The sequence below is a fragment of the Podarcis muralis genome, chromosome 15 (genome assembly GCF_964188315.1).
Source record: "Podarcis muralis chromosome 15, rPodMur119.hap1.1, whole genome shotgun sequence".
NCBI classification, from domain to species: domain Eukaryota; kingdom Metazoa; phylum Chordata; class Lepidosauria; order Squamata; family Lacertidae; genus Podarcis; species Podarcis muralis.
This window is the reverse complement of record NC_135669.1, coordinates 19,224,924-19,240,904: the sequence shown is the minus strand read 5'-3', so window position 1 is coordinate 19,240,904 and position 15,981 is coordinate 19,224,924. Positions and strand designations below refer to the sequence as shown.

Sequence of the window (15,981 nt, the reverse complement as noted above, 5' to 3'; positions counted from 1 at the left end):
ATTTGAGAATCAGATGTGCCATGTGATCACCCTGGGACTTCCCAGACACTGCACACTAGTGGTGACATAGCGTTTGTGGAGTTTCTGCCTAACATCTCTACCAATGCTCCCTCAGGCAAGGTTTCCTCCTCAGAAAATGTGCACCGCATGATCATACCCTTTCGTAGTTATTTGTATGTATGTAACACATTACCACTCAGCTCTTCTACAAAGCAGGCAAACACAAGGCATCAAAATCGGTAACATCGCTATTGAAGCACACATAACAACACATACAGTGTATTCATGCATTTATTAAAAAACTTACAGTGTCAACAGAATGAAACAGTCAGAGACCGACTGAAATAGGATAAATGCAGAAAGAGCAGCCCCCTGCCCCACACTTGACATTTTATATTTATATTTATCCATCTCTATCAGGTTACACTCAGATATATTCCTCATTAGGAGAGACAACCTCTTAAACTCCTCATGCCCTGAAACTAGAATAAACTTGTTTCAGGATTTGATTTCACTTCTTCAACCCTATTTGACCCAAAAAAAAGGCAACGCGGCGGCCATTATACTCCAACAAATCTAAACCTTGGTTCGATCAGGAATGCCTCGCTATGAAGCACTCTTTGTTGGGAAATACATCTCCATCAAAGCACAGTACAGGAATAAATAAACAGGACAGATCTCTGCCCCAAGAAACATACAATTTAATTTTTGACTGTGAGGAGTAGAGCAGACAAGAAGGGTGAGAGAAGGATGGGTAAGCGCTTCTTTCAAGGGCCCTGAGCACTTGTGGGTCTTCAGATGGGCCAAAATAGCTCACTTGAAGGCAGAAAAATCTCCCCACCCAGACAGGATTATCACACTGGAGAGGCCTCTGTGTGTGTACTGTACAGTGGTAAAGGTAAAGGGTAAAGCGACCCCTGACCATTAGGTCCAGTCGTGACCGACTCTGGGGTTGTGGCGCTCATCTCGCTTTATTGGCCAAGGGAGCCGGCATACAGCTTCCGGGTCATGTGGCAAGCATGACTAAGCCACTTCTGGCGAACCAGAGCAGCGCATGGAAACGCCGTTTACCTTCCCGACGGAGCGGTACCTATTTATCTACTTGCACTTTGTCGTGCTTTCGAACTGCTAGGTTGGCAGGAGCAGGGACCAAGCAACGCGAGCTCACCCTGTCGCGGGGATTCAAACTGCCAACCTTCTTATCGGCAAGTCCTAGGCTCTGTGGTTTAACCCACAGCGCTACCCGCATCCCACTGTACAGTGGTACCTCGGGTTAAGTACTTAATTCGTTCCGGAGGTCTGTACTTAACCTGAAACTGTTCTTAACCTGAAGCACCATTTTAGCTAATGGGGCCTCCTGCTGCTACCGCACCGCTGGAGCACGATTTCTGTTCTCATCCTGAAGCAAAGTTCTTAACCTGAAGCACTATTTCTGGGTTAGCGGAGTCTGTAACCTGAAGCGTATGTAACTTGAAGCATATGTAACCCGAGGTACCACTGTATCTCTCTCTCTCCTTCTTGCTGTCTTACTTGTATAAGAGCTGGTCTGTTTCGGAGGGCGCTGCTGCCAGCTGCAAACTGTGGATCTTGTGACTTCATTAAGAGTCATGCCAAACAAATGCAATCAACACACACAGCTTTCTCTGCCCGCCCTTTGGCAAGCCAGAACCAGGAAGTCAGTCCTCCCTGGGCTTTCCTTGTCTCATCAGATGCAGAGGAACAAGAGGCGGAGGCAGCTCTCCAGAGGAAGGCTCCTCCTGGCTTGTTCTTCTGGAAATGGACCGGCATTCGGGCAGCTTAACCATGTTCACCAAGGAAGATTTTGAGGACGATTGGCTCAAGGTGGCCAGTGGGGTTTTTGGCGAGGTCTTCCGAGTGAGGCACAAGCGATGGAGAACCACCTTTGCAGTGAAGTGCTCCTCTCGCCTTCCCCAGGATTCCAGACCTGACAGGTAATCTGCTTGGCTGTGCTAGGTGCTTTCTTTGGAGAGGGTTGCCTTGGCCAATTTCTGTTTGAAAGGCTCTTTGGATGTGCTTAGCTCACACCTTGGCACTAGACTGATCATCGCGCTTGGCCAAAGCAACAAAAACAGCATTCAGTGGGAGGCGAGTTGAGACTGGCTTGGTTTGCTTCAGGCCCACCTTGTCAAGTGCCTGAAGCTAATTCTCTTGGCAGCCTTCAACGTGTGTTGAGCTGCACCAACTGGTCAGGCAAGTTATCGAGCAGAATGTGAAGCCAGCTGAGAAGCAATATAAAAAACTGTTGCATTGCACCCAGGCAAAGCAAGACTAGATACTGCAAGGGTTGCCTGTTCTGGTATGGAATTTCCAAACCAACCAACTGTCTTTAAAATATCCATTATGTAGATGGGCTCTGTCATTCACTGCTAAATTTACCCCAAAGTTTCCCTGTAATCCTTGTAATTAAGATTTCTTTTCTTCATTTTTTTTTTTTGGGGGGGGGGACCAGTCATGAAGCGCATGAACTTTTAAAAGGCATTTGAACACCCCTCACTCTTTGTGACCCTTTGCACTTTCGAAACCATTACTCAGTCGTACTTTAGCCAGAGATTTCCTGCCCTCTCCTTTCTCCCCTCTTAATCCATGGTATACTCTATAGCAGGGTTTCCCCAAACTTGGTTCTCCAATGGCTTTTGGACTACAGTTCCCATCATCCCTGACCACTGGTTCTTCTGGCTAGGGATGATAGGAGTTGTAGTCCAAAAACAGCTGGAGACCCAAGTTTGGGGAAATTCTGCCCTATAGGAAAACAAACCTTAAAGGCTAAAAAATTTAATGACACAGGTTTTTGTGAACAACAGTCCACTCCAACAAGTGCATGGAGTGTTATTCTGAGGCAGGCATTCCCAAACTCATCCTTCCAGATGTTTTGGGACTACAACTCCCATCATACGGGAACGCCTCTCCTGGTATGTCCCATGGAGGACCTCACGGTCTTCAAACGAAAACACCTTGGAGGTCCCGGGCCACAGAGAGATTAGGCTGGCCTCAACCAGAGCCAGGGCTTTTTCGGCTGTGGCTCCGATCTGGTGGAACGCTCTGTCACAAGAGACTAGGGCCCTGCGGGACTTAACATCTTTCCGCAGGGCCTGCAAGACAGAGCTGTTCCACCAGGCCTTTGGCCAAGGCACAGTCTGACCCCCTCCTTTGGTAATCCTCACAGAACTCTAGCCCAATGGTTGCCATTAATTTAATTTAATTTTGAATTGATTTTAAAGTGAATTGATTTTAGAATGCTGTGTTACTTTATTGTTGTTAGCCGCTCTGAGCCCGGCTTTGGCTGGGAAGGGCGGGATATAAATAATTTATTATTATTATTATTATTATTATTATTATTATTATTATTATTATTATCCCTAGCTAACAGAACCAGTGGTCAGGGATGATGGGAATTGTAGTCCCAAAACATCTGGAGGGCTGAGTTTGGGGGTGCCTGTTCTGAGGGCTCATCATACTTCCATTTGGTCTGTGACTTCTAGGTGGTCCAAGAGGTTTTTCTTTTTTCCTGCTGCTTTCCCTGGGAAAACCCACTGTTTGCTGATGAATTGGAACAAGCATCAGTCTTGTTTTCTGTGGATTTTTCTGATTCAGAAGCTAACAGTGGGTTTCCCCAGGGAAAGCAGCAGGGAACCAGAGCCCATGCTTTGAAATCACAGAACAAGCAGAAGTGTGGTTGAGCCCTGAGTTGCAGCCATGTATATATGATTGGAGGAGCTACAGTGGTACCTCGGGTTACATACGCTTCAGGTTACAGACTCTGTTAACCCAGAAATAGTGCTTCAGGTAAAGCACTTTGCTTCAGGATGAGAACAGAAATTGTGCTCTGGCGGCGTGGCAGCAGCAGGAGGCCCCATTAACTAAAGTGGTGCTTCAGGTTAAGAACAGTTTCAGGTTAAGAACGGACCTCCGGAACGAATTAAGTACTTAACCTGAGATACCACTGTATAAGCATTGAGGTCAGAAGGAAATGAAATGCAGCTGAACCAAGCACAGTCAGAGGTGCAGTACTGCCTCAGACTGCCTCAAAGCTCTCTGATGTCACAGAGGAGCTTGCAAGCCCATGGGCAAGCAGGTAGTGAACTTGCTTGTAGGAGTACCACTACTATTGATGTGGTGAACACAATGCATATTGGTCAGGTTCTTAGTGCAGTCCAGGTGCTCTCTCTGTGTTGATGACTAAGCTGTGATGCACTGTTCACACACTTCTGGGGAAGCCGAGCCAGATGGGCAGGGTATAAATAATAAATCATCATCATCATCATCATCATCATCATTATTATTATTATTATTATTATTATTATTATTATTATTATTATCTTGATGCTACGCTCAAGAAGGGCTGGACATTGATTGCATGTGTAATTCCAAACTGGGAATGGAGCTTCTCCAGAATTTTAATGTTGGGTTTATCTGAACAGAATTTCAATCATTTCCATTATGCCAGTTATTTTTTTATTGGTCTTTAAATACCTCGGCTTTATTTTCCAGTCAACAGGGTCATGGGGAGCCCACCATATACATGCAAAGCAAAAAGCGTCCCAAAGTGCCAAAATTCTGATGCGCCTTTTCCATACCAAAGGTGGCAATCACATACCCTCAGCCCTTGAAATGTTTAAAGCTAAATCCCTAGCACAGTTATTATATGGGTCTCAGATTTGGACAGGCGCTCACCTTGGATCTACAGAAGCTGTTCAAAGTTTCTAAGGCATTTTTTTCCTTGTTCCATCCTGTGTTCCAAAAGCTTCATTGCGCTTAAAGGCTAACTTCCCCTCTGTTGAATTACAGATTGGGGCAGGACATTTAATTATTGGCTTCGCCTAAATTTAAACCCCACTGGTCTACTACCCTTAGCATCGCAAGATTGTCGTGAGAGCGCTTGGACTAAAATTGTCAACCAAAAGCTTTACTTTTCTGGTTTATCTTATCTATAGAATTTCAATCATTTCCATCTCACTCATTGAGCTAGATGAGATACCAGTTATTTTTTTATTGGCTCTTCTAAAAATATGAACAATTCTCATATACTCGTTTTTTGCATATACTGCTTTACTCCAGGTTTCCAAGTTACCAGTGCATAAGCATATACAGGCAACAGTGCATATAACTGTATAAAATAATGCTGCTGAACTGTAGTATAGCATGGGACCATATATATATATATGACTTTTGTGTGAATAGTTTTGTATATAATTAGGATTATTATTATTATTTTTATAAAAAATCCTGACACAAGAAGAGCCTGCTGAATCAGGCTAATGGCCAATGGCCCATCTCGTCCAACACCCTATTCTTCCTATCACCACCTCTTGTGGGAGCGATTTCTAACTGTGTGACAAAGTCCTTTCTTTTGTCTGTGTTGGTACTAAAGGGTTAAGAGGTAACAAGTCGCTCTAATCACTGAGCAGCTGGAAGTCATTAAGCATCCAGGAATGTGAGTTAGTTTGTATAAATAGTCAGTTCACCCCTGTGTCTCCCCCTTCCCCCCTTTGATCTGACTTGCAGACTCAGTTTGTGGCCATGGGCGTGTTTGCTGATATGAGTTAAGTTTAGAGTAAAGTTTTCTTTATGCCGGAGATAAAAGCATGTGTGCTTTATCGCCAGGTTTTTTTTTTTGTAAATAAAGTTTTTCCTGAGTTCCAAAGTGCTTGCTCCAGGATTCTTCATTGAAAGGTACTGACTCTCCTGCCTTCTTCAACTGCTGCATGAAATTCTCTGCTGAGATAAGATTTATGGCGTTGGAAGCGCACTGGACGTTTACTTAACATTAAACTAATTAAAGTTTAATGGACAGTCTGTCCTGAGCCTTCCAACGTTCAGTTTCATTGGATGCCTCCAAGTCTTCATTGGATGCCTCCATTGGATGCCTCCAAGTCAGTTTCATTGGATGCCTCCATTGGATACCATCTCAGCCGATCTTTTGCACTGACCTGTATCTACCACTGAAGTTAAAGTACACTAATGTGTTGTGCTGTTGTTCAAAACTGAAGCAACTGAGCTTGACAACATGGATCTGGCCCAGCAGGCTCGCCTTGTGTTCTTATTTGTGTCTTTCACTGTTTTGAGACCAAAACTTAGCAGTAATGCTCCACATTACCCCCCTGTAGAACCAGCACAAAGCATCTCATTGAAGAGGCAGCCAAGATGGAGAAAATCAAGTTCCAGCACATTGTGTCCATCTATGGCATCTGTTACAGCCCTTTGGGGATTGTGATGGAATATATGGCCAATGGGTCCCTGGAGAAGATTCTCCCCACCCACCAAATGTCTTGGCAACTCAAGTTCCGGATCATCCATGAGACGAGCTTGGCTGTGAACTTCTTGCACAGTCTGAAGCCTCCTTTGCTTCACCTGGACCTAAAGCCAGGAAACATCCTACTGGATGCCAACATGCATGTGAAGGTGAGGTCAAACTGGGGAGCAGGATTCAGGTAAAGGTAAAAGGTAAAGGACCCCTGGACAGTTAAGTCCAGTCAAAGGTGACTATGGGGTGCAGCGCTCATCTTGCTTCAGGCCGAGAGAGCCGGCATTTGTCCACAGCATGGCCAGCATAACTAAACTGCTTCTGGTGCAACAGTACACAATGACAAGTGCCACAGTGCACAGAAATGCCATTTACCTTCCCCCCGCAGTGTTACCTATTTATCTACTTGCACTGGTGTGCTTTTGAACTGCTAGGTTGGCAGAAGCTGGGACAGAGCAATGGGAGCTCACCCCGTTGCAGGGATTCAAACTGCCGACCTTTTGATCGGCAAGCCCAAGAGGTTTCAGTGGTTTAGACCACAGTGCCGCCCACATCCCTGGGGAGCAGGATTAGTGTGTGTGTGTATGTGTGTGTGTGATAGCTCAGTACTGCATGTGTGATGCTTTGCTTGTAGAAAATCCCAGGTTCTGTCTCTAACATATCCAGTTACAAGTTTCAAGGATGGGAAAGATCAGGGCTGATGCCAAGGGTTGGTGTGATTGGGCACCTACTGAGGGCCCACATCCCGGAACGCAGTCCAATGACAAGAGCCCCCAGGACCTGCTCCTCCTCTTACTCACTGCAGCCCTGCTTATTCATCTGCCTCTTGTTCTAGCCAGAGGATGTTGAAAAATTAAAACATCTGTGAATTTGTGGTTTTTTGCTCCAGTTATAATTAAAGTAAATTTTATATAACATCCATCACCCACACCAACAAACTCTCACACAAATACAAAAAGGAGCCCATGTCCAGAAATAAGGACACAAATGAAGTTACATCAGTGGTACGTATGGAAGTGAAAAATGTACTTTTATTTCACCTTGACTTCAGATTTCAGATTTTGGACTCCGCAAGTGGATGGAGGAATCAAGCCTAATGGAATACATTGAGAGGTCAGCCCAGAGGGGTAGTTTGAGCTATATCCCTCCTGAGATACTTCTGCAGAGCTCTAGTCCACCAGGAACTAAATTTGATGTCTATAGGTGAGGACCAACATGCTGTCCCTTTGAGTTGCTGGCTATCCATTCTCTGGTGGAGTTGACTTACCTTCTGACCACTGTTGAGTCTTGCTTGTCACTTCTCAGCTTGCATTCTGCACCCAACCCAATCATTAGGCAGAATAAGTAGGATGCTTAAGGTAACAGATGCTGAGGCACTTGAAGCAGGAAAAGTTCAGGTATCCCATTGAGGATAGTTCCCCTCATTACCTGTGCTAAAGTAACAACATCCAACTGCATTTTTGTTAGTTTCCATACATGGAAAGGGGGAAGGAGCCATTTTGTCTTTTCTTTCAGGCTGCAAAATATTTTTGGGCCCACCCTGTTGCTCCACATGTCCATATTTCATAGTTTTCAAATCCCTGTTTTGTTTTAGCTCCGTGTGTAACTATTTTCTCCTAATAATGCTTTGTGTTTTTGTTTGTATTTGTTTCACCTTCATTTCTTTCTTTCTTTTTCAAGCTTTGGGATTGTCATCTGGGAGATTCTTACCCAGAAGAAGCCATATTCAGGTAATTCTGATGGGGTGAGGAGATGGAAATCACCTATTCTCCCAGGGTTCTCCTTTGCAGAATGCAGGTGAGGGATTGGAACAGAAGTTTCAGTACAGGCTTCCAAGAACTCCTTCTGGTACAGCGATGGCAACCCTGTGACCCCTTCCACATGTCTTGTCCACCCATGATGGACAATGGTCAAGGATGATGGGAACTGGAGTCCCAACAGCATCATGATGGCCACAGGTTTCTCACCTGTGCAAGAACAGTTACATATCCAGAGTTTACTTCCTCATAACCCTATGAGTGAATGGCGAATGTGTTGTTATTGGAGGAAATGCCTTTATTTTTATTTATTTAGACCAAGTGGGATAGGCCCCAATGTTGCTCAATAACCACCCTCCCCCCCCAATCAGTGCACCCTCCCCCCCAAATCAGTGCAGTTTAGAAAGCTTCAGCCTGCCATCTTGATTCAAAATGGCATCTAATTTTATCCAAGCATAGGTGAAAACCTGCTCCTTGATCTCAGGAACCCAAAATTTGATTATATCTTAAGAGCTGTTGAAATACATAGAGAACAAACAACTTTCCATAACATCTAGTAAATGCCTGGCTTTTTTTTTTTATCTGCTGAAATTTATATTGCTCTTGGTTTATTTATTTTAAGCAGTCTATGTTTTTTAAATAACATTTGCGCTGCTTCCATATAAACCGTCTAGCTGCTTCTTTTGAAATCTATTGTGTTTTTATGACAGGGAAGCCGCCCCCTGTGAGCTCTGCCTAAAAAGGCAGTCTTTCCATACATTAACAAAAATTAAAAACAACTAACTATCTGTTCCATCCCACCCACCCCCAAACACAGATTTAAAGCCTCCTTTTCAGCTTGGGAAAAGCAAACTCCCAAAGTGAGTAACAGCCAAATAAAGAGAATTTGCACAAAGGGAAATTAAAATGAAAACCATAAAAACAGCAGGAAGAAAACCGCAGCAAAGGAGCAGATGTAAAATGAAGTTAACACTTATAAACAGTGGGATAAAATCCTTTTGAATCAACCCAGCTTAAGCACCACTCTGTAAAGCCGGTTCAGATGTCTTGGTGGGAGGGCAGGGGATATCTTGACTGGCTCAAGCTGAGTGATTCAACTTGATTTTTCTGGAGAGGATGTTTTTGAAGTGGGCTACCACCAGAGAGGAGGCCCTTTTTGCCACTCACCACAAGAGATGGACATATCTGCCCGTTTGGGTTTCTCTCAGTTTCTCATTTTTGCCAGTATTAAATCCAGTGTGTCACAATGTCACATCAGCTGGTGATTTGTTTTTTTAAGTCCTCACAATTTAGTGCTCATTTCTCCCAACATACACCCACAGTTTTCCCACAGAGGAAAAATATGTGACAGAAGGTGGTCCTATTTCGTTTTCAACAGGGGTCAAGACAATGGCTGTCATCGTCACCGTGGCAACAGGCCAGCGCCCCTCCATGGAGCCCATCCGTGATGACTGGCCAGCAGAATGCCAGCAGATGGTTGACTTGATGAAGAGATGTTGGGACCAAGAGCCCCAGAGGAGGCCAAGCTTCACAGGTCTGGTAGCTGAAAGGATTCCTCCTGAGAGCTATTCCACATATGGGATCCCAGCTGGGCTTTTGATCTCATCCAGAGATCGCAGACCTTTGATCCATACGGGCCAAGGATAGGCAACCTGTGGGGATCGATCAGATGATACTGGGCTACTACAACTCCCATCATTCCTGGCCATTAGTCATGCTGGCTGTTGGGGCTGCTGGGAATTGGAGTCCAAAAATATCTAGAGGACCACAGGGATTCCAATCCTTAAACTGAGAAGAGGTGTTCTATGGTCGCAGGATGGAATGTCTCTCGCAGTAGAGAATGCTACTTCTTAGATCAAGGATGGAGAACCTGTGGACCTCCAGATGTTGCTGGACTTCAACTTTCATCATCCCTAGCCATTGGCTTTGCTGGCTTCTGGGGCTGCTGAGAGTTGGAGTCCAACAATATACAAAGGGCTACATGCTCCTCACCCCTGATCTAGTCGGATGATGCCCAGTCTGAGAGGCAGCTCCTCCTCAGGGTCCCAGGCAAGCGTCTTTCCCATTACATCCTACCTGAGATCCTTTACCTCTTGATGCCAGAGCATGAACCTGAGACTTTCTGCATGAAAAGCAGGTTTTCTGCCATGAGTGACATCCTATAAGTGCTGCTGCCACAGAGAAGGCCCCATCTACCATATCTCTGGAACATGGACCTCCCCAGAACATGTAGGATCTGGTCTCCACAACTAACTGGCATTTCATCATTCTTCAGCTGCATGGGAAATGGAACTGCAAGTCCTTGAAATGAGCTCATTCCCAATCTTTTCCACTTCCTTAGATGTTGTGGTGGAGACAGACATGCTATTGTCCCTAACCCAATGCCCTGTGGTGGACCTGGAGAATGAGCGCTTCTCCAGGAAGATGTCGGTGAAGCCTCCTTTCTCTAGAAGAGAACAGGTAAGGGGAAAGCTGTCCTGCTACCTTGGTCATTTTAGGCAGAGCATTTGCCCTAAATAGGAAGGGAATTCTCCGTGTGTTGCATCTTAAGAAGGGTACAGAAGTAGGATCTGAAATGATGCAAAACAACTCAAGGTCAGTTGTGGGACTTGCTGTTCTGATGGGCTCTGCATATTTGTAGTTCTCCAGTAGACACAATTCCTAGATAGATGATAGATAGATAGATAGATGATAGATAGATGATAGATAGATGATAGACAGATAGACAGGCAGACAGACAGACAGACAGATTGACAGATAGATATAGATAGATAGATAGATAGATAGATAGATAGATAGATAGATAGATAGATGATAGATAGATTTTTCTTTATTTTCAAAAAGGTCATACAAGGTGAACAAAGAAATGAATGCCTTTGTGTAACAAGTGTGTAGCACACAAAGTGAAAATGAGTATAAAACACAGCACAATCCAGTAAAGAAGCCTTTTAAAAGAGATATCATGACAGAAAAGCACATGGCTTGTGTTATTACACTGCTAACTGTCTCCATGCTCTTTTCCATGTATTCAATACAAAGAGAAAGGGTACAAATGGATCTGGTCCCTTTCAGGAAGCACACAACAGTGGTGAGTATCTGCTTTTGTAGGATCTAATGCACATTTTGGAGTTCTGCAAAGTCCTACTGCTCAACATGTTCTGTTCCAAGCGGGATAAGGGAATCTGACCTTAGTGCATTGCACTGAATCTTGAGACAGCCTTTGCCCATCATTCCCCACTGCCCTGTTCTGGGTTTTGAGAGGTGTGGTGGCTAGCAGCAACTTTCAAGTCATTTTGAGAGTTCTCAGTCTGGATGGAGGTTGGAAGTTAGGCTTACAAACAGGAATTAATTGGATCAGTTAAAGAAATTATCTCAATGACCTGTTAGTAATTAGAATGTAAGTAGCTGAAAACCTATTGAAACACAATGAGGCAATGATATAAGAACCAGTTGGGACTTGAGCAAATCAAGTCCTAATCAATGGGTGTTTGTGTGTAATTCCAGCATCAATTTGGGGTCAGGCAGAAAACCACAAACCTATTCAGGGGTGAAAGTTCAGACTAGTGACCCATATGGAAAGGGGATAGAAGTGGTGACAGGGGGTAAGCTCAAACTGAGCAGGAAGAATGCATTGCTCCTTGTTGCAACCTGCAGTATAATTCTGATGGGAGCAGGAAATAAGCTTGGGGTAAGACATGAAGTGACTACTTGGGGCACAAGGTAAACATTACTATCAGTTGTATTGGAGATGTGGGTCACAATGCACAATTTGGACGACTTCACAGACTGACTGGATATGTGGGGGCAGCTGTGTTTCTAATGAAAATGACCAAGGGAAGGACTTCTTATTGCTGACCAATCCAGTAGGAAAGCTCTGTCTGCTTGAGAATGTAGAGAATGGCACAAGCAAATATTTACAGATCCTAGAATGCAAAATTAGCACCATACATGACAGAGATGGATCATGCCGTATATCAGAGCCAGCGTGGTACATTAATTAATTAGAGTGTTGAACCTGGGAGACCAGGATTCAAATCCCCACTCTGCCATGAAAATCAAACTTGGGTGAACTTGGGCCAGTCACCATCTTTTCGGCCTATCTCACTGGGTTGTTGTGAGGATGAAATGGGGAGAGGAAGAACCATCTATGAAATTTTTAGCTCCTTGGAAGAAAGGTGGGATATAAATTAATAAAATTAATAAATAGCTTGGCCACAGCAGTTGACAGTAGTACTTCATAGGTGGCATTGGGCCACATTTCAGCAGAACCAAAGTGCCTGATATCACCAGTTCTCATTGGTTATGTTCTCAGCCCCTTTTAATTTTGTTTCAGCTGAGAATGAGAAGGATCAATCCCACTGTTTCCCTCAGAATGAGGTTGAAAGCTTGGAAGCTCTGATAACGTCAGAAGAAGTGAGCAAGAGCCACGAAGACACCCTTCACCTCATGGTTGCTTCAGGAAACCTGGAGAAGGTGAAATTCCTATTGAGGCAGGGAGCTGATGTCAACAAGAGGATAGCCTGTGGCTACACACCCCTCATCCTGGCTGTCCAAAAGAGGTCTCTGGAGACCATCTTGCTCCTTATCCAACATGGTGCAGATGTCAACATGGCTGATGAGGACAACTGGTCACCTCTCCATTTTGTGGCTCAGAACGGAGACGACAGGATTGCACGTCTCCTACTCGATCACAAGGCCAACGTCGATACCCGAGAACTTGATGGGTGGACGCCCCTTCACTTGGCCTCTCAGAACAACTTTGAGAACGTGGTGCGGGTTCTCCTCTCACGCCAGGCTGATCCCAATGCTCAGGAGAATGAGGGACGGACTGCCTTGCACCTGGCAGCTTGTTATGGGCACATCAAGCTCGTTAAAATGCTGGCCAGCCAAGGCGCAGACCTGGAAAGGAAGCAGAGAAACCTCCGGACCCCTCTTCACCTCGCTGTGGAGAAAGGCAAATTTAGGGTGGTCCAGTACCTTCTGAAGAACGGCGTTGAAGTCAACAGCCTGGACCAGAATCACTACAGCGCTCTGCATATGGCTGTAGCAAAAGGGAAATACCTTATCTGTGAGAAGCTGATAAAATATGGAGCCATTGTGGACCTGAGGACAAACAAAGGATGGACACCTTTGCACCTGGCTTCCATTGAAGGCTATGTGGACATCATCCACCTCCTGGTGGACAACCATGGCAAAGTGAATGCCAGAGGAAGCCTGGACTGGACTCCCCTCCACTTGGCAGCACGTTACAGTGAGGCAGCTGCAATTTCTGAGTTGCTAAGGAGCGGAGCGGACCCCAATGCAGCTGAGAATTTGGGCTGGACTCCACTCCACCTGTCAGTACAGCGGGGGGCTTTTCTCAGCATCCTCAACCTCCTTGAGCACAAGGCAGATGTCAACATCAGGAACAAGGTGGGTTGGACGCCCACACACCTTGCAGTGCTCAAAGACAACGTGGCCATCGTAAAGACTTTGCTGGATGCTGGGGCACTGCTGGAGCTGGAGGACAATGCTGGGTGCACGCCACTCCAACTTGCCATCAGGAATGAAAAGCAAAGCATTGTGGATTTGTTGCAAGGCATGGAGTCCTCAAAAACCAGCCCAAGGAGCCAGGAGGGATGAAGGGAAGGCTTCAAGAAAACATCCAAACAAATCCGAGGTGGAACTGGAGTAACCCCAGAGTTTGGGAGAGGGTCAGTACCAGCATGAGGAATTCAAGTGGGCAATGATTTCTCTGCTTCTGTGGGTGTTCCCTCATAGGACACACTTGAGTTTGTGCCATTGTCCTATTAGGCACTTTCAGGAAAGTTGGTTTGAGATGTGGCAAAAAAATGAGTCCATTTCATGGGGAAGATATAAGTGGTATCTAACTCCTCTTAAATATTCACATCTGCCAGGCAGCTCAAAGTGCTGAAGAAGATGGATCATATCCAACCAACTTCTACTAAGGGTAGACTCGCTGAAATTAATGAACCTAAATTAAACAGACCTATAAATTTCAGTGGGTCTGCTCAGAGTAAGGCTAGAATAGGTACAAGCTAATATAAAGAGTTGGAAACGAAAGGTACACCTAGACTTCCACTTGCCCACTGCTTTCTCCCAGGAAAACCTGATCTCTACAGCTGAAAGGAGCAAACATCAACTGGGGTTTCTGTGGATAGGTGTTTGTTCCGATTCAGCAGTAAAGAGGGAGTTTTCCTGGAGAAAGAAGTGGGACAAATGAAAAACTGCTTGGATCCCTGTTTTCTAGGCACAGGGCAAGCATAAGCGTGGATGACCCCTAACAGTGAAATCTTAGAAATGGAGTCACCCAACTGTAATTCTGTTTACGATCTTGAACAGAGTCTCCTGCCAGATGTGTGGGTGCTGCAGATGATAAAAATAATGTACTACTTTTGAAAATGCTCTCTTCACACGCATTATTTCAGGGATCCGCATAATGACAATAAGTCATTGTTATCCCCATCTTGCAGAGGAACAGACATCTCTGCTTTACCCGGAGCCAGTTCATTGCTCCCACTAGCCCAGCACTGTACAGACTGAAGATCAATGGCTCTCCAAAGTGGGATTTAATTGGCTCCGGTATGCAGCCAGGAAGATTATGTGTGACGGAAATTTAATTGTAGGTGGGATTTTTTGGTGAAGTTAGGCAATATGAAGTTTAATAGGGAGTTCGCTTGCTAACTTAAATAAAATAGAAAATGAAGACAACTAGTTTCCTTTCAGTCTAACTAACTTTATTAACGTGACCTTGTTCAGCCCAAGGACCAAAGCTGGGGAGGGGAGAACATGCCAGTGGTGGGAGGGGCAAGAAGTGGGCGGAGAGACAGTGGGAAAAGTGGGTGGAGTAATGGAAAGGACTTTTACCTTTGCACAGCAGGCTGTAGTCCAGCCACACAAAATTCAAAGGTTTCTACAACCACAGACTCACTTGAAACTGTCCATTCAGACAAGCAAGAGGCACCACTGCATTACCAGTAAACATTTCTACCAAAGAAGGTGCCAAGCATGATCAATAAGAGGGGTGGCTTGGAAAGCAGGGGTATGGCCTAGGGGGAATTCCAAGGGCCAGACAGAAATCTAGAGGGCCGAATTCCACACACCTCACACTCTTGAGACCTGGGGTTACTCTCTTCAGCTTGATACAATTAGTATACAGTGGAACCTTGGTTGTCGAACGCAATCTGTTCCAGAAGACGTTTGACTTCCAAAACGTTCAACAATCAAGGTGCAATTGCCAGTCAGCAAAATCCATTGAAAAAATGGAGAAACGCGCCTCAGAAGCCATTCGACTTCTGAGGGGCGTTCAAAAAGGGAAGCATTCATTTCTGGGTTGTCAGCGTTCAAAAGCTGAAACGTTTGACTTTCGAAGCATTTGACAAACGAGGTTCCACTGTATCTTGGATCCCAAATGCCTTACGACTCATACATTTTGGCTCCTGAATGCCATTCCAGTTTGCGAACGTTCTTTGGAAGCCGAACATCTGACGTTGAGTGCAGGAAGCTCCTGCAGCCAATTGGAAGTCATGCCTTGGTTGTCAAATGTTTTCGGAAGTCGAATGGAATGGATTCCATTTGACAACCATGGTATAACTGTATTACATTTTACCTCTGAAATTCTTTGCAAAGACCTCCCCCATTTCTTTTATGATTGCTTTCTCATTTCCTTTCCTTCTTTGCCATCTTTCTTTATTGTGATTCCTATCTATTTCCATTTCCCTCTTCTTCTTTTCTGTCATTTCCTCCTCCTTCCCCTCCTGTTTTCTTCCTTTTCTCAGTTAGAAGAAATTCTGGGGAGGGATGTATATTTTTTTGGTGGGGGGAAGGTTAGGCCAGCTGCTTGGGCAGTAAGCTGGAGGATGTGAAGAAGAAGAAGAAGAAGAAGAAGAAGAAGAAGAAGAAGAAGAAGAAGAAGAGGAGGAGGAGTTTGGATTTGATATCCTGCTTTATCACTACCCGAAG

The 15,981-nt window shown here is 44.9% G+C and overlaps 1 protein-coding gene across 1 annotated transcript; it reads left to right on the top strand.

Moving 5' to 3' along the window:
• The first annotated feature begins 1,658 nt into the window (after positions 1-1,658).
• On the top strand, positions 1,659-14,730 carry ANKK1 (ankyrin repeat and kinase domain containing 1). Its single transcript, XM_077919624.1, has 8 exons — positions 1,659-1,952; positions 6,126-6,420; positions 7,314-7,465; positions 7,943-7,992; positions 9,398-9,553; positions 10,361-10,479; positions 11,059-11,107; positions 12,353-14,730. Exons 1-8 carry the CDS (start codon positions 1,777-1,779, stop codon positions 13,639-13,641), a joined length of 2,286 nt encoding a protein of 761 aa, XP_077775750.1. The 5' UTR covers positions 1,659-1,776; the 3' UTR covers positions 13,642-14,730.
• The last annotated feature ends 1,251 nt before the right edge of the window (positions 14,731-15,981 follow it).